Below are 22,806 nucleotides of genomic sequence, written 5' to 3'. Positions count from 1 at the left end.
TTAACATTTTTTTTAGCCATCACAGAACTCCAACTTCTGTATTAGCTTGATTTAACATGGTTTATGGATTTAATTTTTTTTTTCAGTTAAAACAAAAACAAAAAAAAACGGACCAAACAATGGTTTGTTTGCGAGCTGGAATTTTTTTATTTTGCATTAGAAAAAATGTTTGTATATGCTTGAAGTTTTATGCATAACTTGAAAAATAAAAAGCTTGGCTAATTTCCATTTTTAAATGAATGTTGTAAAACATGAAGAATTAAGTAACAGTTATCTCACAGCGATCATCCACTTCATCAACGTTACTATGCAAGACCAAGGTGAGTTGAGACGTATGTTCATCAGGCTCAAATCCCAAGTATTCATGATGGTGAAGTGAGGACCTCAACATGTATTTGTTTGTTCCTTCTTTTAATTGAATCATGTAAAACAAAGCCTCGTTTTCCTTGTCAATAACCTTCGGAATATCCTGTGGTTTAAAAAAAAACAGGAACAAAACAACGTGTTATAGCTGATCCTATAGAAAACTTAAGTAGATTGCGTCATGGCTAGAAGAGAAAATTCTGGAACAGAACTTTTAAAAGCAGTTAATACTCACCATTGCCTTTGAGTAAATTTGTCGATTGTCACCACAGCAAACTACCATCTTACTTTCATTTATTATAGCATATAGCATAACAGCAAAGCCATTTCTGGCCATACGGCAGGAGTCATCGTAAAACTGGAAGTTGAATTTGCAACCTGAAGATAAAACGGGAGAAAATCTATGTTATGTTATGTTATGTTATGGATAATATTTTTGGGAGAGTTTTTACTGAAGAGTTGTGCTTGTAAATTCACAAATGTATGCAAAGAAGCTCAATTGTGCAATTGTGGTATTTTTAACTGCAAAAAGGCCAATCACAATCTATTGTTCGGAATAGCTTTTGCAGTCTAAGATAGCAGGACACTTTTTTTTTTTTTTTGTGGATGACTCACTGGGTTTACGCTTCAACTCAGTGGGGAAAAAATAACACTACAGAACTAAATTGATGATCTTGCATAAAATTTACAGTGACTAAAATGCAACCGATGCACTACAGAACTCCCAAGTGTTTATGTGTAGAATCAGGAACTGTGTTGCAACTAACCCAAACACAGAATATTGATTGATATTGCGTTTGTAGAATTACATTTAAGGTGAACAATCCATCTATTTTCCGTACACTTTGGACTCGCATTGTGCACATTACAGGACTGAAACCAGAAAACATGAGCCAGTGATGTTGCCAATTTCTGATTACACGAGCGCTCTAATTAGACTAGCGAGCCCCCACTTGTATAGAACGTACTGTATTATTGCAAACATTTCCACTTGAAGAGTAAAATGTGTGGTCAACCTTAAGGTTCTACCATAAAAGTCATTTTAAATCCACTATGCAATATTTGAATGTGGCTTCTTACTAGGCAAGCGTAGTTGCTGGATCGTCAAGTTTTTAACATCAACTTGACAGTCATCCCCTATAACCAGATACTTGTTGTCCTTATTTCGAATTGAACCACTCCAACAATCCACTGACTTTCTGAAAGAGTCTTCTGTCACAAGACCATCTGAAAAAAACATTAAATAAATATATATATATATATATATATATATATATATATATATATATATATATATATACATACATACACATATACACACACAGCTGCATAAGTGCAGTTAAGCAAATACTCTTTCATACATGTATAATATTGTATGATGAATTTCTTTACCTGTATCATCCACAGCTGCAAGACAGAGGAGGACAATAATTTAGAGTTTTCATTGAAACAAACATAAAAACAAAAGTGATTGACTAACAGGTAATGAATCTGGTATAAATACTTCCATGAACTTCAGGATATTTGTTTAGGTTTCTGAAAATGCAGGCTTTATCGCAACCAAACTGTATTGTGTGTGCTTTACAATTGAGCTTGAACTTTAGCTTGATATTTAAAAACTCTTTCCAATGAAGTTGAGATGTTCAAGGAAATCATAAGTAAAAACTATATAATACTGCCAATGGTATGGATAACTTACTAATCTGTGAAGGAATTATTAATACTCAAAGACACATACAAATTTTTGAGCAACACATGTTGCTATCCAAGCGACATCTTTGTTAAGTACATGATTGCTGATTTTATTTTTGAGACGTGCTGTGAAGGTTCCTTGCATGCCAGACAAACAAGTTCACTCTAAATGCACTTGCCACAGGCACTCCTTGAACTAATGCAGTATACATATTTATTTAAATCTTAAATGATTAAACCTTATACAGTACAGTAACTGTACTGTTGTCCCTTCCCATACATTTGGCTGTAGTCTAACGGAGAGTCGCGGTTATTTTAGCGGCGCCCGGAAGTCTAATTAGATTGAAGCTTGTAGCTGACTAAACATGATAACAATCAGAGTTTACACTTGAAATTCCAATTTATTACAAAAGAAATCTAGGTAAGAGATTTACAACACTCTGCTCCTGCGCTTATCTTTTTCCCTTTGCTCCTTTGCGCTCTCCTCTTGGTCTACCTAACAAAGGGGAGTGGGCGGGAGTAGATTACAACTCCTGGCCTCATTGGTCGATGGTCGCGCCGGGAGCCAATCTTCCTCAAGAAACTCATACACACAAAGGAGAGGAGGAGAGAGGGTTCACTGGAACGTTGTAAATCTCTTACCTAGGTTTCTTGTGTAATTAATTGGAATTTCAGTTATAAACTCTGATTTTTATCATGTTTGGTCAGTTACTGGCTTCAACTACAGGGGTGGCGCTACTTCTTTTGTATTCTTTGTTTGAGGGGAAAGGAAGGAAAAAAGGCATAAATAAAGATTTAAAAAAACAATTACAATTATCAGTTTATTATTGAATAATATTTAAAGTAAAGGTAAGATTTCAGGTAGCACTTTCAAACAGAAAATATTTGCCACAACCAATAGTAAACATCAGTATGAATATCAAATATTTTTGTAGTGGATTCAGTGGAATAACAGTTGGAAAGGATAAGCGTATCACTGCAATTTATTTTTATGCGTGTTTATGCAATGTAGCTACGTCAGTAGAACTGACTCTTGCAGTCTTGACTGCACACCAGAATAGTTACGGTATAAGAAAGACGAAAGTAAGGAACTGATTTGACCTCGGAAACGGAAGCTTCCATCATATACGCCGACAAACTCGACAGTGAATGTGCCATGTGAAGATATTGAGCAGACCTGTTAAGAAAAAAAACAAGTTGTTTTATTATTAGTTATGTATCAATTCTGCAGTGTTCATATTTACATATGCATAAATTCCACATATATTGCATACACAAAAAATATCTAATCACATACCAGTATTAATATACCGTATTAATACATACATTACACCTCCACACGCCCAAGTAATATTTCTTATATTTTCTCCATTCTCACAGCACAGCATTTCTTCCCTGCAAGCAGCTATATTTTGTGGCAAAGGGTTAGGGTTTGATTTTTTTCACAGAGCCGGTGACATATAAATTTTATAGTCACTATTTATATTTTATAATATAGGAGAATACCAGGGGTCACCAACGTGGTGCCCGAGGGCATTTTGCGGCCAAAGATCACGTGTGTATCCCTCTGGCCTGTTCTGCAAATAGCTTACAAGCAATGGAACATTGGTGATTTTCTATAAATTTTCAACTACAAAACATTTACATTACATATTACACTTGATTTACATATTTACTACAGCTGTTCCTCAATCATTGTGAAAAATCATTGACATGTTTGGTGTCTTTACATAAACAGGTAACCTTTCGTGTAACTCAGAACCAAAGAAGCAGATCTCAGTTTCAAAAAGGTTGGTGACCCCTGGAGCTCACAAATGAATCCTGGATTGAATTTGAATTAAAATTGTACAATTCACATTGCCATATGAAGATACATGGGCACGATAATACTGGAATTGTCATTGACCTTTGTTCCAACTGTGTTTTTGCACCTTAACACCACATAGTAATCCATTCAATTCATCCAATTTTTTTAATACTGCCAATAATAGCCGGATGCCAAAATAATATCTGGCATAAATCAGGACCGCAAACACCGTTATCGAGTAAGTGAGACGTGGCCACAAATTCCTATTTGCATTTTGTGAGCAAGTTATACCTATATTGTGTTCAAATTACAAAATACCTGTAGGGAATCTGTATACAGTAAAACCAGCAACAAGTAGAAGAGGAACACACTCACTCACACACGTGTTTTTTTTTAGGCGGCAATATATACAAAACGCACAAAGTACAGCAGTGTAAACGTTTGTATTCTACTTTTACTATGAACACATGCAAGCGTGTGCTAATATTCGGAAGCTAATCCAGTTACTATTTCTATTCGGCGTAAAATACCTTTCACCAGAAAACTACAAATACTGTACAAGATATTGACGATCGATATGTCAATTGACGAAACGTTTTACATACCGACATGGTGCAGCTCGTTCCGATTTTTTCTTAACTAACCAGGGGATGGAGAATTAAAGTTGAAGTTTAACAAAAGTGTGAATGCTTCAAACCTGACGCGCTTTGCTAGCGTTATGCCGCGCCTCTATTGTCTCACAAATGTCAAAAAAAGTATCCTGTACTTAGGTGGAAATGCTTCCCGTGCAAATCTCACGCGGAAGTGGACAGTAAATTCCGTTTTTAGTGATGGAATTCTGATTCATTGGATTGTGTGTGCAAAACATTTGATTAGTATGAAGTTATACATAGTTTGTCTCCGAGGGACTTCAGATTTTACTAGATGGACTAAAAATTTTATGAAGCTCATTTGTGCGGATTTATATTGAAAAATGTACTACTGAGTCGTATTCTTTACGACCACAAGAGGGCACACGCGTAATACAGATTCATTATCATTTGGTTACCAATGTTGACACGTTCTTGTATTTAACACTTAGAGGGATGACACAATTACTGAAATTACTGGGAGCGAATAAAAATGTTTATTTGTTTTTGTCTTCGTGTATGTTTGGAAAGAGCTTTATATATCATGGCCATAACGTGTTTAAGTGTGCGCGTGTTAAGTGCAACGTGTTTTTTATTTTGTTTGGGGATTCGTTATTATGTAGGAATAACCTACTCCTAGAGTATTATCATGATATGAGTAAATTATGGGAAACAAGGAGACCACAAGTATTTAAGTTGTGCCTATTCCTCTAAACCAGGCTAAATTGTGAATCTACGTATTATCCCCCTCTTTCATTCCATTTTTGTTTGTTGTCATGTTTATATATGTCCAATCAATCAACCAATCACTCATGAAGGAAGTATGAACTCAAAGTGACACAGCCGTCAAGTCAAATTTAAAGCCAAGTGTCGTTTACAATCTTCCCAATAGTAAAAAAAGTTATTTTTATGTGAAGTTTTTTTAAATACAGCCAATACAGTAGTTACACAACATGCTTCCATCTTTGCCATCAGAAGACACCCACGTAAAGTCAATGAAGTCATTTTTTAAAACAAAATAAATACAAGGTTTTATTTTAGTTGGGGTCTTGTAGAGTGTGAAAAGGATAAGACATTTTGTGAAAATCGGATAAGCGGCAATAGAAAACGTATGGATGGATATATGGATGGATGGATGGATGGGAGTAAGTTCAATTTTTTTTGTTTACTTCAGCTTTTTATCAACGCAAAACTGCAAAACACTGCAATCTAAAATACACAAGGCACATCTACGGCTTGCTCATTTGGCGCTTAATGGCAGAAAATCGACTATGACTAGAATATATATGTAACTAAAACTCACAATGCATAATGTATAACAAATAATTGATGAATTGAGAAACATCTTTTTATGTACATTATAAAATGGATGAAATTTCAGCATTAACCACTTACCCACTATCAAAAATCTTGGTGACCCCGCTATAGTATCATTCTTCAGTCAAGGATGCACTGAAAAACGCAATGACATGTTCATGTCTGAATCTTTGGACTTTGGTAGACATTGTATACGCTTGGCTGGGCAGTATACTTGCTTGTCTTCCCTCATTACTTTTTTGATAAAAGTTACCCATGTTTTTTCTGACAAAGGGTATTTGTCTTGTGCACCACACGTGCATCAGCGGAACAAAATATAAGCTTGTGAAAGTTGTGTCGAACGAAATAGTAATGCTTAAGTTTTACCAAAAGGCAAATAGAATTTTGGCAACCAAATAGAGAGCATTTAAAAAATAGCAATAATTTGCAGACTTCTTTATGATATACTGTTTAGATGGATGAACACACACAAATAATATGTTACAGTATGTACAGTATCTGGCTGATTGTGGATAGATTTTCCTCCATGCGGACCCTGAGCTAAAATGAGTTTGACACCCTTGACTAAAACCATTTCTACTTTTAACCCTAACCCTCAATTCCTAAATTTGAAAATGCACAAATTACAATCATAAGATTTTATTAATAACAATTACAACTTCAAACAACTAGCCAACATGCCGCTAAGTTATCTTGACGTTCTTATGCCAAATAAACAAATATCTCTATATAAACAAATAACCATGAAAATATTTGGAAATAGAGTTGTTAATTTAGGCAAGATTTTGCAAAAGGTTGTGATATGTATCTGTAATATTTTGCGTATTTGTTCATTCTGTCGAGTTCAGAGGGAAAGCTACCCCATATCATTAGACATAGTTATCTCTGGAGGAGTGCCATGTAACAGATAAACTCTGTGTGACTTTACACAAACGTAATAAACATCTTCATGCCATTTTGTAAAAAGCACCACTTGTGTCAATCAACTAAGTCAAATAGAGTTCAACTTGATAGTAGAGAATGACTGCAATAAACTAAATTCTTTGCAAACTTTACACGGATGCTATGATTTATAATATGGCACTGCTGTCAAAACTAGACAAAGAACTATTTAGATAATGTTTAATGTTAGAAAGATCGAACTCACTTGATTTTGGACACATCCAGAAGAGCAATAAATAGTGTTTATATCAGAAGTAGGATGCCAGGGATGGAACTGCCAGACAATAAAACTAAAATAAAGGCAGACCCTAAAAGAAGATTGAGAGATGTTATGAAAGAAGACTTGAGCAGTTTGCCAGTTTGGGTTCTGCTGGAGAGCAGTGTCGCTTGCTGAGATTCCAACATGATCCATAAATAGGCAATGTTGTTAAAGTGATACTTTATACAGCTATTTTTCACAGGTAAAGCTTCTTATATAGTTCATAAATAAATATAGAATGTGGCGTTTTTTCATGGACAATTAATACATTTAGAAATGCATTTTGACACATGTTAATTGAAAATTACATCACACGACTCACTGTTGTCTGGGTTTGATCACATGTCATATGCCAGCTGTATTCGGGCAGCAAGTTAGGGACACCCTGAGTTGGTTGCCAGCCAATGGCAGGACGCACCTAAGAGAAAATTGTGGTGTCCAATATACCAACCATGCATGTTTTTGGGTTTGTGTTGTGAAGCAACCCACGCAGGCACAGGGAGAACATGCAAACTACACAGGAAGTCGGAATCTGAATCCAAGCCCAGGTCCTCAGAACTGAGGCAGAAGTGATAACCACTTTTCTGTTATTATTATTATTATTATTATTATTATTATTATTATTATTACTGTAATTGAAAAACAAGTAACTGATTTTGAAAGGCGAACACATAGATTTTTTTTATGCTCTGTTGACCTGTGTATTATCCTCCACAGCACACTAAGGAAAATGATAATTTTGAAAGGACTGTCTAACAGTAGTCGAACACAGTTTGACGCCAATCATCGGTGATAAAAGGAGTCAGCCAAAAGTCAAAGGATCAAATCCGCTGTAAAGAACAGATATTACAATTTCCCAGGTTACATTTTATGGCACAGGGTTACTGTACTTTTTCACGAAGGCAATCTTCAAATGAAAATGTAGCACTAATCTAGAGAACCGCTGGAGATGAACTTCAACCCATTCACAGCCCATGACAGTGATAGACATCAAAGATCCATTTTTGCTGGGCTGTCAGTGAATCAGTTAATTATTCTACTAGCCACAATATGTCACTGGCATTAATCAAAGAACAAAAATGCATTACTTGTGTACATCAAAACCATTTTACGGGAGGACATTTAACTCATTCACTGCCATTGACGGCTATAGACGTCAATGGTTCATTTTTCACTGGGCTGGCAGTGAATGTAAAATAAATATTTTATGTTTGTATTAGTGTTTTTTTCACTGTAAATGCTGAATATTGCTGATGTCAGCCAATGCCTCTTTAATCACATTTTTGGTAAATTTCCTGTTTCTTCACAATAGTATTCGTCAGTCCACAATACGTGGGTGTTCTTTTTACAAATTATTGACCAATCTAAAACTTTGCTGTTTTTCATGGTACGATTCTAATGGTTTAACAAACGTATATCTTGTTAACAAGCTTAAATTCTTACTGTATATCTCCAATCGTAAGGACTTTGTCAGCGATATGCAGGTTCAAATCGGAACATCTGGAGAACCTTTGAAGCATCTTCAAGGGAGAATTCAACAAGCAAAGAATATGCAATACCTTCCATTTATCTTTTTCCTTTCTTTACTTCAATTTAGAGGTGGGAGCATTCTACTCTAAATCTTTCTATCTTGTATTTATCACTTCACTTCACATTTCCCATAGTGGGTATGAGCATGGGCCATTAATAGTCTTAAATGTATGAGCTGTCATGTGTGCCTGTACTGATGACTTGGAATGACACAGCAGTTCTTTTTTTGCCTTAAGGTGGATGAGCGAATTAATCTGCTTCATTTTGCCATGGATGTACTCTTTCAAACAAGTCGAACTAAATTCATCAAATTGTGGTGAATTTTCTAAGCCGTGCACGATGACTTGCAAAAACTTTCAAATGGCTCGATTGTGTTTCGGGAGTTTTCAGTCTAAATTTGACAACGTGGAGGCTAAAGGGTACACTTTGTTTACATGTTCAAATGGCTTTAAATATCATCAAAGTGTATAAATAGCGACAACAAGAATGCAAACATATATATGGAAACACATTGAGAAGGCTAGCCAAGGGCCACAATGTTTCATTTCTAAGCAGCAGATAAACAAATGCGTTAACACTAAAAAATATAATTCTTCACCAAATTTCATATGAATGCTAAAAAAATATTGTCATTGAATAAATGATTTAAAAAGAGTCAAAAATAATAATGCCATTCATCTTTTGTTGAACATATTGAGGTTCAGTCAGATAAAAGGAATTGTTTAAAATATGTATATAATCAACGATATAATTTGGACTGTAAACCACGACTAAATACGTAAACTGTTTCATGCACTGGAAAAATTATACTTACTGGTAATTGTAACTTTTTTTAAAAATTGTAATACGAATAATAATCATCAGAAATTACAGAAATATTGTTCATGGCTGAGCAGTTATTTTATCTGAAGAATTATTGGAGCACTGGAACATGGTGCTTGAATGTTTTTGTTTTTATTTTAGTATCCAATCTAATGGCATTTTGACCATTGCATCTTTGCTTTGGTAAAGCACAAGAAAGTATGCTGTGCTCTCGTGGATGCGAGATAGCGGGAAAAGTGATTCAGAGTTATGACAGTTCTGATTGATAATAATGACATGATCTGAGGTATAAGCAGTGTAACCTATTTTCCTCGGTTGAGCTCTGCACTCTGAGCGCCCCTTGACAAAATTATTCAGATGCTGCAATTCTTTCTATCTGAGACAACCGGTTCCTTTGATAAGAATAGAACAAATCAGTAATTCACCTTTGTGGCCAAAGTCAAAGCACAACCAAGCAATATAAGCAGAAACGATAGCAGAACGGGTGTTTTGGGATGCCTTCTGGATCTAATAAAAATATTTAAAACATATTAAGTTGCTTTTGATATCCTGTCTTTGGAGTTAGTCATTGACAAAACAAAGAACTTCTATTCAGAATCTTTTTTTATCCACTCGGAGCTTTGGCAAAAACTACAAAACAATTTAAAAAAAAGTGATAATAAAGACAAATATTTCTTCTGTACCGTTTATTTAAAAAAAAATCACACATTTAACAAAAACCTTGCCATAGACATTTTCTATGAATTTTTCACTCAATCAATTTGTACACATATACATTTTTTCACCTTATATAACAAAAACAAAACTTGAAGGGGTGAACAATCTGTGCCACAATGGCACAATACAAATTGGCACAATAAATAAGGCACTGTACAGTGGGCACAATTCATCCATCTTATCTACCGCTTGTTGGTGTAACCAAACAATTTACTAAAATAGCGGATAAGATAATTGGAGCGAAATTGCTGTAACCCTCTTCAAACTTGTTTTGTTGAAGCCTGTATAATCACTATAGCTCGCTGACTTATCTGTAGTGGAATACGTCACAATCCTGGGGACTGTACTGTATAAAAGTGAACACCAGTCTTGCAGAAATTGCACCACAGGAGGAGCCTGCAGGATCTTGACGCTGAGACCAGATAAAAACCTACAGCCATGAATTCCACTCAACACCAACAAAGCAAAAATACAGGTAAACCTTTTTTTTCCACAGGAATACACGGACTGATTGATGAGATATATTAATTGTCTTTTTATCCTGCTTTCCTCCAGCACTTCAAAAACACAAGTCAAAGAAGAACATCAATCATTTCACAGACGTGCACGGTCTACCTTGTATCGAGAAAATAGTGCGCACTGTGGAGGATACTCCAAATCCAATCCAAACAAACATCACAGGCAAATTTCCAGATTGGATCAATGGCAGTTTTTTGAGGAATGGCCCCGGGAAGTTTGAAATTGGAAATCAGAAGTAAGTGAAAGAACTGGAAAAAAGCAACTATGAAAAACAATTGCGGTTTAACCATCTTCTTCCTCAGGTTCAACCACTGGTTTGATGGCATGGCTCTACTTCATCAGTTCAAAATTTGCAAGGGACAGGTGACTTACAAAAGCCGCTTCCTCTCCAGCGACAGTTACCGGGCCAACAATGAAAATAACCGCATTACTGTTTCCGAATTTGGAACAATCACTGTGCCGGACCCCTGTAAAAACTTTTTCCAACGCTTCCTCTCAAAATTTGAATTACCAAGTGAGTATCTGCTTTGTCTAACTGCAGAACCGAAGTTGATACAAATACACAGTTTAACTGATATAATAGAGACTTTAATCACACAAAATACTATTTATGAATGCAATAGTGTTGTTTTCTGTATTGTAATATAGAAATGTCTTGTATTTCCTCTAGAGCCCACAGATAATGCCAATGTGAGCTTTGTGACCTACAAAGGTGATTACTATGTAAGCAGTGAAACCAACATGATGCACAAAATAGACCCTGAGACACTGGAGACAACCAAAAAGGTAGTGAGTGAAAACTCAAATCAAATATTTCCATTATGGCTTAACAGTATGTTGAAGCTAATTTCTTTGGCATTGGTATTTGCAGTACTCTAGTGGCTGTTAAATTCCATAAATAATAATGTAGAAAAATTGGTGTATTTATAAAAGAACAAAGCATAACATTGCATGGTAACATTATACATTTGTTAATCAATGCAAAGTTGCAAATAAATGTGTTCTTAAAATGGTAAATACAATTATAACTTCATAAATGGGGGTATAATTACCCTGCATATACATGAGAGCACTTTTCTGCAGGTATCAATAAATCTAATGATAGTTAATGCTTTTTATAGGCAGGGACCATCTTTTTTTCAAATTAATTGAAAATTAATTGTAACATGAAGCAACTCATTGCTAAATTTGGCTGTAGTGACTTCTGCAAAATTTCATATGCCTGTATTTTATATAAGCGTGCATTGCGATTATTGACATGATTTTTGAGGGGGACAAGCCAGAAATAAAACAGGTTACATGTTACACGTTCAAATTTCTGAAGTTGTTGAGTAATACATGCTTGCCCTACTACAAATATAGTACCAAGGTTTATGGCACAGCACTCTGTTTTGAGTCTTTTTCATTCAAAGATTATTTGTGCTTTTTAATGAGTTCAAATTATTTTAAATCTGCTAGTCTAGAGAAATATGTTTCCAGTCCTGACTTTTGCGTATAGGGTTAGTGGAGACATTTTGAGAAGTTATGAGAGTAATCATTTTCACCCCTTGTCTTTTTTTTTTTTTTTTTTTTTTTCTGTATCGATTAGGTGAACTGGAGTGAATTCATTGCTGTAAATGGCGCCACCGCACATCCTCACACTGATCTGGATGGAACAACATATAACATGGGGAATTCCTATTCTCCTAAAGGTACTATATTTCCCTTTTTAAGGTGACACTATATAAGATTTAGGCTGTCTTTCATTAAAAATGAATACATTTAATGATTATAAATTTCAAAAACTTGCAAATAAAGGTGTTATTAGTTCTTATGTTTTAAACGTAGCTCTAGTTATCATTAAATTACATTACATGGGAGGTGGCACCCCTCCATAGGTCGCCATGTCTGTTATAGCTATAAAGAGCAGGAAGTGCTGCATTTACCGCAATGCCCCTAAAGCTCCCACAGGCGCATGCGAAAAATTACACAGTATCCCTTTATGTTAAAATTGTTTGCGTCCCAATTTATCTGTAAAATGAATTCAAATGTGTTTGTCTATGGAATTTTAGGATCATACTACAACATTATCAAAGTGCCTCCAAGCAAAGACAACAGCGAAGAAACACTGGAAGGAGCCAAGGTGCTTTGCTCGATTCCCTCAGCAGACAGTGCCAAACCCTCCTACTACCACAGTTTTGGTAAGCAACACATGAACAAAGTCTTGTGCTGAAATTTCAAAACACACTTTAGCAAAAAACACATATTTCTATGCAAGGCTTAAAATAATTACCGTATTTCTGCACTATAAGGCGCACTGTATTATAGGGCACACCCTCAATTAATAACATATTTTAAAACTTTTTCCATATACAAGGTGCACCAGATTATAAGGCGCACCCACAATTAATGACATATTTTAAAACTTTTTCAATCACAATATAGTAATACTCAAAGTAATAACAATAATAACTCAAATAATAACTCTAAACTCTCAATAGCATAATAAGTCAATGTCAATATGACCAACCTTGTTCAACTGTAAACACACAAAAGAAACAGGTAAAGCTTATTTTATCAGTTCATTCCCCGTCTACGAATCCCAATCTCAATATTGAGCCATATATAAGGCGCAACTGATTATAAGGCGCACCATCAGCTTTTTTTTTTTTTTAAAAAGGCTTTTAAGTGCGCCTTATAGTGCGGAAAGTACGGTAGTTTCGCCATATTAGATTTGTATTTTGAAAAAGCTCCACAGAGTTCGAAAGTTTCTCCACAAATTAAGTCAATGCTTAACAAAACTGCTTTGCAAAGAAAAAAAAATCACCTTGTTATTATATATAAAAATAATGTCCTATAAGGTGATATGATTGTTAGCTTCTTGAGAGAAAATCAGAGTCGCTAGCAAATCATCAATGCTATTCCTGTCTAATTCACAATAGCTATGTCCGAGAACTACGTGGTATTCATTGAGCAGCCCATCAAGATGGACCTGTTGAAGATTATAACGGGCAAGTTTACAGGAAAGAGCATTAGCAACAGCATGTTCTGGGACCCCAAACTCAAAACAATCTTCCACCTGGTCCACAAAAAAACAGGGAAGGTGAGGTTGAATTCAGTGAAATACAGTCTTTTGAATCCCAATACTGTGCCTTCAGACATTTTCATTCTGTTTTGATTCCAGGTGAGCTCCTTAAAGTATCTTGCTCTGCCCCTGTCAACATTCCACCAAATCAACGCCTTTGAGGAGGACGGTTTCTTAATCATAGATATGTGCGCGTCAGATGATGGCCAGGCAATTTCAAACTACAATATCCAGAACCTTCGCAAGTCTGGAGAAGATCTTGATGAGGTCAGCGGATTTTTAGAAATGCAGCGCGATTCGTTGCTGGAATACGTGACATCGATCAAACCAATGAAGTACGCTTATTTTTCTGCGTAGGTGTATAACACACTGTGTAGAGTCTTTCCACGTCGCTTTGTTCTACCACTCAATGTTGATGACAAAACGCCTTACAACCAGAACTTGAACAGCTTGCCAAACAGCTCGGCCACTTCATTAAGGATCGGAAAGAACAAGGTAAAGTCATTTTCCGGTCATTGTATTATTATTACATTATTAAAGCACATGATTACTCAAAAGACACTTGAAAATGTATACATTTTTTATCTGAATGACTTGTTCTCTCTGCAGTGGGAGGGGCGGATTTCATGTAAACAAAAGAGCGCCGTCACGCATAGCTTGCTTAAATGCATTAAGGAAAGCATTAAAGACTCATAAAAGAAGGAGACTCTGAAACCTACTATGAATTACATTTGAATTATTTACTGATGTTAGGATGACATAGTGATCTGCTTCAATGTCAGGAAGCAGATGTACAGTTAATGTCACATATGTTGCACGTATAGTCATGTTGATATATATATTCACACAGCTGTAAACGATACGACTTTTTTCGGTGTCATTCTAAGGGTCTCTCCTTTGTGCTTTCAACTTTTTTTGGTTGCTTTGTCCATGTCAGCTTCACAGGGGAGCGCTAGCTAGCTTGGATCAAAAACCTTAGCGATGATGCACATCGTCAACTAATCTTTTACTTTTTGTTGCGAGAAGAAGTCGAGACCTCGAAGTGAAGTAGAAATCCAAAGCTGGACATTTGCTGAAGATTCATACCTTTGTCAATAACTCCAAATTAATGTCCCTGATATACGCCTGGTTTGATGAAAACGCTTCAGGAAATAATGTGTTTGTACAGATCTTCTGTACCCATGAAGATCTCCATGGGGAAGACCTAAATGAGTATGGTGGTCTTGAGTTTCCTCAAATCAACTATGGCAAGTACAACACACGTCCCTACCGCTATTTCTATGGCTGCGGCTTCAGACACCTTGTAGGAGACACACTGATCAAGATGGACCTTCAGGGGAAACACATGAAGGTGCGTAGATGGAACTCTCTACATGTTTTTCAGTAACGGTACTTGACAATGCATGACGTCCTGCTGATTGTTTTTCGGTTTCATCCCTTTCTACTTTTTCTGCAAAGGTCTGGGAACAACCGGGTCTATATCCCTCAGAACCTGTCTTCATACCCTCCCCAGATGCCACTGAGGAGGATGATGGTGTTATTTTGTCCGTGGTCATCACTCCAAATAAGGTTGGTACAGTTTAGTAAAACTTTGTAGGAGAAAATGTAATCATGATTGTAATCATTTAGCGTTAATCTTACATGTGCTGCAGATTAAGATGAGCAAATCTTATTCAATGTTAGGTTCATAAAAGTGAAGAGCTCTTTTCCAAATCATTTATAAATTCCTTTTGATTATTTTTAAGAAACCTAGAACTACAAATTTTACATACATTATTCCGTTTCAGACAGAGCACTTGTTTTATAACAAGAACATACGTATTCAGTATTGTTTATAAAGGATTAGGTTGAGCAACAGATTGAATGTTTTCTGACTTAATGATAAAGATGTTTACGAAGACACAAAGCCATCTATGATTCCAATTTTCTGTTGACCACTGTTATTTACCGTTTTTGTTTGATGTTTTCTTTTCAGGACAAGAGTACATTCCTCTTGGCTTTGAACGCCATGACATTTGAGGAGCTGGGCAGGGCTGAGGTGCCAGTCAATATCCCGTACGGCTTCCATGGAACATTCAATGCAACTGCATAGCCATTTAGACATTTTCTGGTTATGCATACTTTGTAGTTGCACCACACTACACACAAATATGTACTGTATATATTTAGATAGATGAGAGATAGATAGATAGAAGCAAAATACAGATATCAAACATGCCCTATTTATTCTTGAGTTATTGTATTATAGTGTAAACGGTTGTTTGTATGCATATGCCTTACAATTGTATAGTAATCAGTTTAGGGCCTGCACCACTCAAAGTCAGCTGGTATACGCTCAAGTTCACCTGAAACCGGAACAGAAAATGGCTACATTAATGTTTCCTCTTTAGTAAGGTTAGATTTTGTCTCTGGATAAGCATTGCACTCTGTTCTTGTTTTCCAAATTAACAAAATAAATAGATACCAAAAGTATAGGCTGGAGTATTTATTCTGGGTTCAATCTAATGTCAGACAGGTTCATAAAATATAACTTCAGGACAAAGTATTGTTATATATTAATTGTTATTATTGTTATATGTTAATGAATTACCTCAGTTTGTTAAAACTTTGTGTTAATATCTTTGGAATAAATGTCCACAACGGATGGCAGTTTTAAAGTTTTGAAAGTGAAATTCAAAGACAGAAATGAATAACACAAAAAGTAAATATATGACATGAGTCGAGTTCTCTTCAAACATAAATAAGCCACTACAGAATGAATATTATAAGCATAGCAGTCATGGTATGATCATTGCTAAAGGCAGTGAAAGAACACACATACAGCCCACACGTTCAAGAGAGATTTTTTTCAAGAAAAAACAAAAAGAGCATTTTGAGAAGACATTGTAAATATATATGAAAATCAAGCAGTGTCAAGTTTACTGCCATGTGAAGAGGAGTGGCCAAAGATTCTACACATGGCAAAGAGAACAGAAAATGTGTATGATCTGATATCTCTATGAAGTGAAACAACTCAAGTACACATTTTGCTCAGCAAAATTCATCTTACAATTGATCAGAAATCTGAACCAGTGTTTGCTTCAGGTGATTCTTCTTCTCTTTTAGAAAGGATTCAAGGATTTGGCCTTCTTCCAAAAGGCTCTCCAGCTCCTTCCTTTGCGCGGTATCCACTGCTGCGCTTTCACTGAAATAGTTTGTCAATCATTAGGAGGAAAAACGCTAATATTTTATCATTGATGAAATTTAATTGTAATATGTGGTTATAGCTCTGAGCGGCTTGGTGGAGCGGTGGTGTGTGAGTTGAAGCGGCTCTAGAAAATGGATGGGTTATAGCTATGAAAATGATCGTGATAAAAAAACAAAACCTTAACCTAACCTTAACTTAGCAGCCAACTTTGAAATAAGCATGCTGACATCTTGAGCTGCACCTGCAACAAACAGTTCCAGTTAATGACAATGAAGAATGATGTGAATTCGAAGGCGTGGTTACTAGTGTCATGTTTGTCGTTGCACTGTTTGGACATGTAACCAAGACAAATCTATTGTCTCTTGCAGTTATCTTGCAGTCGTTTGTTGTATCATGTTATAATCCTGGGCCCAGTTACCACATAATATCACTTGTTGAAATTCTCTTGATTGAGATGCCTCGGTATCAACGACACCATTAAAAAACATATTATTCGTTTAATGTATTATTGCAAGGTCTTATGTTACTTAAGTAAAATACTGCATCATTATCGTATGTTTAGGACAAATTGCTTACCTGCAGCTGTAGTTTCGAATGAATCTGCTGATGTAGCTGTTTTGGAATTACACGTGTTCTTTATTTGTGGCGATTCGGGGGGATTTCCACAAGTTTGTTCCATCTATTTGGGGTGATATCGAAACAAAAGTTTTAATCTATCCATTTCACCTTTTCAACGAAGTAGCTCCACTTACCTCTGGGGATGCCGTATATTTACGTCCTTTACTGTGGTTTTCCTTTTGTGGCATGTTACTGAAAGTTATATATAAATCGTGGTTTTACATTCGTTCTATACATGTTTTAGCACAACCTGAATGTTTATATTGGAAGCCAAAACCTCTTTTACTTGAGTAGTTTAACTATCAAGGACTTAGTATTGTGTCTCGAGTCACAATTTAATATGCCAAGAAGCGCAAAAAGTCGAGGACAGGCTAACTGCAGACAGAACCGCTTCAGCTATAACGTATCCCACACAAAAAGATGCGGTTAACCTAGCTTACCTACTTCGAGCTAATACTGTACCTTGAAAACGAATGCTCTTACTTCCCAAATGTGAACAGATTTTCGGTGGTCAATTCGTTGTTAAAATTCCCTAATCATCCGAGATAAATTACTAGTTTGTGTGTCATATTCATTTTTTTATTTGTTGATATTTTATTATTATTATTATTATTTTTAACCTTAATTGATTGACTTATCCATACGTACGTACGTTGCCTTCAAAGCCCCTCGAAAATATCAAATTCTTAAACAATATTACGGTATTCCATGATATATTTTCTGGTTCCTGGAAATCCGATTATTAACAATACTGCGGATACTGATTAACACAAAACTAACTGACCTTATGAAACATCATTAATTCGTCAAGCTAAAGAGGCAGACATTCCCAGACTAGTTTAGTGTATAGTAATAATGCAAGAAAAAATGGCTTGGCTGGGTGAAGGGTCGCAGGCTTGCCAGTGCCTATCCCAGCTGGCTTGAGGCAGTAGGCGGCCAGCCAATTGCAGGGCACACTGAGACAAACAACCATTCATGCACCCAAGCACACCTGAGGACAATTTAGTAAGTCCAATACACCTGCCATGCATGTTTTTGGAGTGTGGGAGGAAGTCAGAGTGCGTGGAGTGAACCTGCATGGGCTAGGGGAGAACATGCAAACTACACACAGGGTCCCTGAACTGTGAGGCGGGCGTGCTATAAATGATTCATTTGTTTAGTTTTCCCAGTGCATTTCAAAGGCATTCAATCAATGATATGTGAATTTTGCTTATTTTTTGGCTTGGCCAGTGCCAATTCCCCACACACAGCAGTGATGGACTGTATAGTACTGAAATAAGCTAAATTGGTCCATCTTCTAATCACATTCAAGATCAGATATCACTTATTTATTATTTTTTCGTAAATTATTATGTGGATATGTTATCAGCTCCAAATTTGTGATTATGTCAGGCCTACTGTACTTTCTGGAACTTGAACATGAAATAAGAGAGCAACTGTGCCACACACAAAAAAAAAAAAAAAAAAAAAAAACGTCTTCTGTCCACACCCATGCAATGCTACCCTGATATCTAGTCCAAGGTAACAACCAATCAAAATTCAGCTTGTGTGGGGCACATGACCAAACCCAGAAAACCGGTAAGTGTAACAGTAGGTGTGAGATGTACAGTATTAAAAATGGCAAACAGCAAACAATAACAGTGAAGCGCTGCATACAGCTCTTATGGTCAGTTTCAATTTTGAATGACTCAATTTATGTCCATTGTCAACTTATTTTAAAAGCTTTGAGTTACCTACTTATTTATACCACACTTGATTGGTAATTTCTTGTTGTTTGAACATTAAGCTAATAAATAGAAGAAGTAGACTAATTTACCATATCATTTAAAGGATAGGTCAAAAACTTTCTTCAAGATAACATGTTCCTCAGACTTCCATTTGACTTAACACAATGTTATAATTTAATTGATTAATAATCAAAGTCGTTATTTATATATCTTTACAGGACACAGAATTTATTTCAAGGTATTTAGTTACATATTTTTCCTCAAATACAGGGATAAAGCAGGGTCTGAAAATCGCTTACACCGAATGAGTTAATATTGCATTTGTGTAACAGGAAGTACCAAACCCCACCGTTTCTGAATACATCTCTAGAGGTACCCGTTTTGACATTTACCTGTTTCCTGAGTTTGATCATGTGACCCACACAAGCTGAACCTTGATTGGTTCTCGCCTGAACCTAAGCAACTGGAGAAAAAAAACGGATGTACATTATTTTGCTGTCTAATTCATGTCCATAAATCCATTGCCTATAGCCAATTGTCCTCATTGTAAAGATAATGTCCCGCTTAATAAATGTGAAGAAAATCTTTTTTTATTTTAAATGCAAGTTTGTCAACAGTTAACATAAGGGGAAGATTTACGTGGATTCTCCTCACACAACAATTGTAGGGTAATGCACAAAATGCAAAATGACGAAGGATCAAGTATGCTCGTGTACTTTAAAAACACTGAACATTATAAAGGACGAAACTGAAAAAAAATGCGGCACATTACAAAAGGCAGCCTCTGTGTGAGGTGAGTGTGTTCAAAATTCCCATAGTTTTTGAACGCACCACCAGGCCCATCGCAGCCTGTAGACGGAGCTCTTGGCGCTTACCTAACCTGAAAGCCAAACATACACAAACATGGCGTTACCACAAGCGGCCAGGATGCTGTGTCCTCTTCGGCATTCGTTTTACATCATTATTTTATGGCTCGTCGGAATACATTCGTCGACACTTCATCTGCACAACGACGAGCGCTTCATACGACTGAAAAACAGAGGATATTTCACAATAGACGCAAATCAGGATTTCCCAGACGCAGATGGAGGGGGCAACGCGGCTCCAGCTCTTCAACCGGCCGCTCCTGGTTCTGCTGAAGGCGGGTCGCACCACGGCGCAGTTCCGCCAAAGCGAAACCGGCGGAGCACCAGTGAATCTACCATGCCGAAGGTGTACGGCCAGGTAATGAGATGCATCCCAGTAGTGCCTTTCGTGTAATACCTTTAATAACGAAGACTACCTTTATTGATCTTTAGTTTGCACGCTCAGATCTCACTCAAGCCCGCGGTTGTTTTAAGCTACACCAATAAATAAATGGTTTGACTGTATGCACCGAATTCACAAGTCCCTAAACGTTTTCCGACTAGACAAGGGTGCAAAACAAAATCACAAACGAAGACACCGGTGCTGTATTTTATTTTTTTTGTAACCCCGCCGTGCTGAATGGTTGTCAACTCTCAACCTGCTTTACCTCATCACTTATTGTCTTGATAGCAAGCTAGCTCTAAATCCAGATTTGCAACAATGAGGGCATTTTTAGGACAAAGGCAAATAATTACTTGCCACCAAAAGTAGCTCACAAGGCTTTTGAATTATCCTCATTTGACAGCATGGCAATTTCACAAAGTAATGCGTGCTAGCAGACAAGGAAGACTTCTGATAAACAAGGTAGGAGTAGTACACTATGCAGCATACTGTGATGTCTTGATTGAAGTTGATATTGAGATTTTGTATTATGGTTGACTGACACTTAACCTGATCATTTTTAGAGGGCACATTTTTGAAGACATTTTGACAAAAATTAAAACATAAAGATTCCCTATAATTAACATCTTTTCTTTCCTTCCCTCCCTTCATTACCATCAACAATCTGACGAGTCACACATATTGATGAATTATAGTTGTATAAAGATTGTCAAGGCTGCATGGTTTGATTGCATTAACTGTACATTATTGCCAACCTTTTAAATGTATAATTCTGGCCTGGCGAAAGCTACATTATGGGTTGCATTTGCTGCAGCAAAGCACATCAAGCACCAGACAATGCCAATTTGGGTGAGTCATAGTGATTTTTTTCTTTTATGTTTGTTTACACAGGTATTCTCGCTTTTGTATAATGATTTCATATGAATGTTAGACGAAATGCTGTCTAGTTGGTTATTCAATTCACATGCTTTTTACATAAAACTAGTTTTATGCAGTGTTGGGAGTAATGCATTCCAAAAGTAATGTAATTACTGTAATGCATTACTTCCACCACTGCATACAATTAACTTTTCAAGAACCCAGTTTGGAGTCTAAAAGGCAGCTTCATTCTTGAGCATATTTTAAGTAGTGCAAATTCTTGAACATAATGTCAGCGATAAGCTTACAATGATTAAGCCAGTTTTGAATGAAACGAAAGTCAAATGCACCAGTTCAATGTGAGTTTCTGTGAAGGAAGTTATCAGTGACACTGACAGAACAGGTCTAAGTGTTTGTTGACTCAAGATCACATGAGTGTATTAAGGCACTTGGTTATGGGTAGAGCTCATGAGGCATATAACCAGGTCTAAAACAGCTATTTACTATCCGTGGAGAACATAGATGAATACACAGTTTCTGACATATTATGCTGTTGTCATATTATGTTAAAGGCAATGTGTTTTATGTAATTGTTCTTATATTAATTGGTTTATGATCTTAAATATTTTGTTTGAGTTTGCAAGATAAGTTGTAAATGATCAGAATGCCCTTCAGTCTCAGCAATTTTCTTGAAATTTTAAACAGTCCCGTTTTTTTGTTAATATTAAAAAATATTGGAAATCTAAGTAAGGAAGCTTCACTTTAATTGTGTCTCTTTAAGTCAATATGGAAAACATCTTTTCTCATATTTGTTAGTTCCCCAATGTGTGGACTGTTTGTTTCTCTTTGTTGTGTTGGCACTTGTTATGGTGACATTGAAATTTCGTGGGCCCTACCCACTATAGCAGGTTCTGTTTTTTTCAGAAAAATTTTATACCAGAAGAGTGCTCCACTGGATGTGTGTGTGAATGTGTAGTTGCGTTACTTAAAATTTGGATATGTATTTGTAGCTGGTGCTATGTTTAGAAATTCTCCATGAAATTTGCCAGAGATCAATACAGTTCTGGTTCTAAAATGTGTAAGAGTTTTTACAAAATGAACTGAAGCAGTTACTTTCACAACTTCTCTGTGATGGCCATTGAATGCAATGACTGTCATTCACTTGTGTCCTATGACTGTCTACTGATTATTAAAAAAAAGAGGAAGAACTCAAGAAACTACTAGTCAAAGAATACAGCATACGTTTATGACAGAATTATTTTGATAGCAAGATGGAAAGATCATAAAACAACAGTGAGTGACATCAGCAACAACAGGATGAGTGATGGAATCTTATTAGTTTTCTCCAGTGGTTTTTCCCCAGCATAATTTTCAACAGAAATAACACATGCATATTTAAATCATTTTTACATTTTGTCCTGATATGAAACGAAGAATACCCTCTATGAAAAATGTCCCTTTTGGCCTGGACATGTCCTTAACTGACATTTAGAAACGAGCATCTCTT

The 22,806-nt window shown here is 36.2% G+C and overlaps 4 protein-coding genes across 6 annotated transcripts in view; 2 read left to right on the top strand and 2 right to left on the bottom strand.

Moving 5' to 3' along the window:
• Positions 1-123: 123 nt before the first annotated feature.
• LOC148415691 (uncharacterized) lies at positions 124-4,639 on the bottom strand. Its single transcript, XM_088427131.1, has 6 exons — positions 4,468-4,639; positions 3,157-3,232; positions 1,756-1,770; positions 1,444-1,590; positions 599-741; positions 124-469 (listed from the first exon to the last, which is right to left on the bottom strand). The coding sequence occupies exons 1-6, from the start codon at positions 4,471-4,473 to the stop codon at positions 260-262; spliced, it is 597 nt and encodes a 198-aa protein (XP_088283257.1). The 5' UTR covers positions 4,474-4,639; the 3' UTR covers positions 124-259.
• A 5,844-nt stretch (positions 4,640-10,483) lies between these two features.
• Positions 10,484-16,133, top strand: bco2b (beta-carotene oxygenase 2b). Its single transcript, XM_088427313.1, has 12 exons — positions 10,484-10,553; positions 10,634-10,832; positions 10,900-11,111; positions 11,268-11,383; positions 12,186-12,288; positions 12,649-12,777; positions 13,519-13,679; positions 13,761-13,928; positions 14,019-14,156; positions 14,830-15,012; positions 15,120-15,230; positions 15,637-16,133. Exons 1-12 carry the CDS (start codon positions 10,517-10,519, stop codon positions 15,751-15,753), a joined length of 1,674 nt encoding a protein of 557 aa, XP_088283439.1. The 5' UTR covers positions 10,484-10,516; the 3' UTR covers positions 15,754-16,133.
• A 17-nt stretch (positions 16,134-16,150) lies between these two features.
• Positions 16,151-18,370, bottom strand: tex12 (testis expressed 12). 3 transcript variants are annotated; one of them, XM_088427311.1, is made up of 6 exons: positions 18,111-18,129; positions 17,929-17,998; positions 17,601-17,658; positions 17,425-17,527; positions 17,038-17,089; positions 16,151-16,845 (listed from the first exon to the last, which is right to left on the bottom strand). In XM_088427311.1, exons 3-6 carry the CDS (start codon positions 17,652-17,654, stop codon positions 16,707-16,709), a joined length of 348 nt encoding a protein of 115 aa, XP_088283437.1. In that variant the 5' UTR covers positions 17,655-17,658; positions 17,929-17,998; positions 18,111-18,129; the 3' UTR covers positions 16,151-16,706. The 3 variants fall into 3 exon arrangements, with proteins under 3 accessions (XP_088283437.1, XP_088283438.1, XP_088283436.1); XM_088427312.1 differs by lacking the exons at positions 17,929-17,998; positions 18,111-18,129 and adding an exon at positions 18,251-18,370; XM_088427310.1 differs by having other exon boundaries at positions 17,929-18,361.
• Positions 18,371-20,096: 1,726 nt separating this feature from the next.
• The window catches only part of sorl1 (sortilin-related receptor, L(DLR class) A repeats containing), a 40,860-nt gene continuing 38,150 nt past the window's right edge, over positions 20,097-22,806 (top strand). The window contains exon 1 of the mRNA XM_088427465.1: positions 20,097-20,417. Coding sequence (XP_088283591.1) covers positions 20,097-20,417 — 321 coding nt within the window. The remainder of the gene's footprint in view (positions 20,418-22,806) is intronic.

This window comes from Hippichthys cyanospilos, chromosome 11 (genome assembly GCF_059441005.1).
Source record: "Hippichthys cyanospilos isolate Australia breed blue-spotted pipefish chromosome 11, RoL_Hcya_1.0, whole genome shotgun sequence".
Lineage (NCBI taxonomy): Eukaryota > Metazoa > Chordata > Actinopteri > Syngnathiformes > Syngnathidae > Hippichthys > Hippichthys cyanospilos.
This window is presented reverse-complemented; position numbering and strand designations above follow the sequence as displayed.

What these genes read in the sequence shown, in the direction of transcription:
- LOC148415691 (XM_088427131.1), bottom strand. An exon ending in CCAGCAACTACGCTTGCCTA is followed by an intron (nt 742 to 1,443) that starts GTAAGAAGCCAC and finishes TTTTATCTTCAG; the next exon opens with GTTGCAAATTCAACTTCCAG. An exon ending in AAATTTACTCAAAGGCAATG is followed by an intron (nt 470 to 598) that starts GTGAGTATTAAC and finishes TTTAAACCACAG; the next exon opens with GATATTCCGAAGGTTATTGA.
- bco2b (XM_088427313.1), top strand. Translation starts at nt 10,517, where the DNA reads ATGAATTCCACTCAACACCAACAAAGCAAAAATACAG. An exon ending in CCAACAAAGCAAAAATACAG is followed by an intron (nt 10,554 to 10,633) that starts GTAAACCTTTTT and finishes GCTTTCCTCCAG; the next exon opens with CACTTCAAAAACACAAGTCA. An exon ending in TCCACAAAAAAACAGGGAAG is followed by an intron (nt 13,680 to 13,760) that starts GTGAGGTTGAAT and finishes TTTTGATTCCAG; the next exon opens with GTGAGCTCCTTAAAGTATCT.
- tex12 (XM_088427312.1), bottom strand. Translation starts at nt 17,654, where the DNA reads ATGCCACAAAAGGAAAACCACAGTAAAGGACGTAAATATACGGCATCC. An exon ending in ATTCGAAACTACAGCTGCAG is followed by an intron (nt 17,090 to 17,424) that starts GTAAGCAATTTG and finishes TGTTTGTTGCAG; the next exon opens with GTGCAGCTCAAGATGTCAGC. An exon ending in AAGTTGGCTGCTAAGTTAAG is followed by an intron (nt 16,846 to 17,037) that starts GTTAGGTTAAGG and finishes AAACTATTTCAG; the next exon opens with TGAAAGCGCAGCAGTGGATA.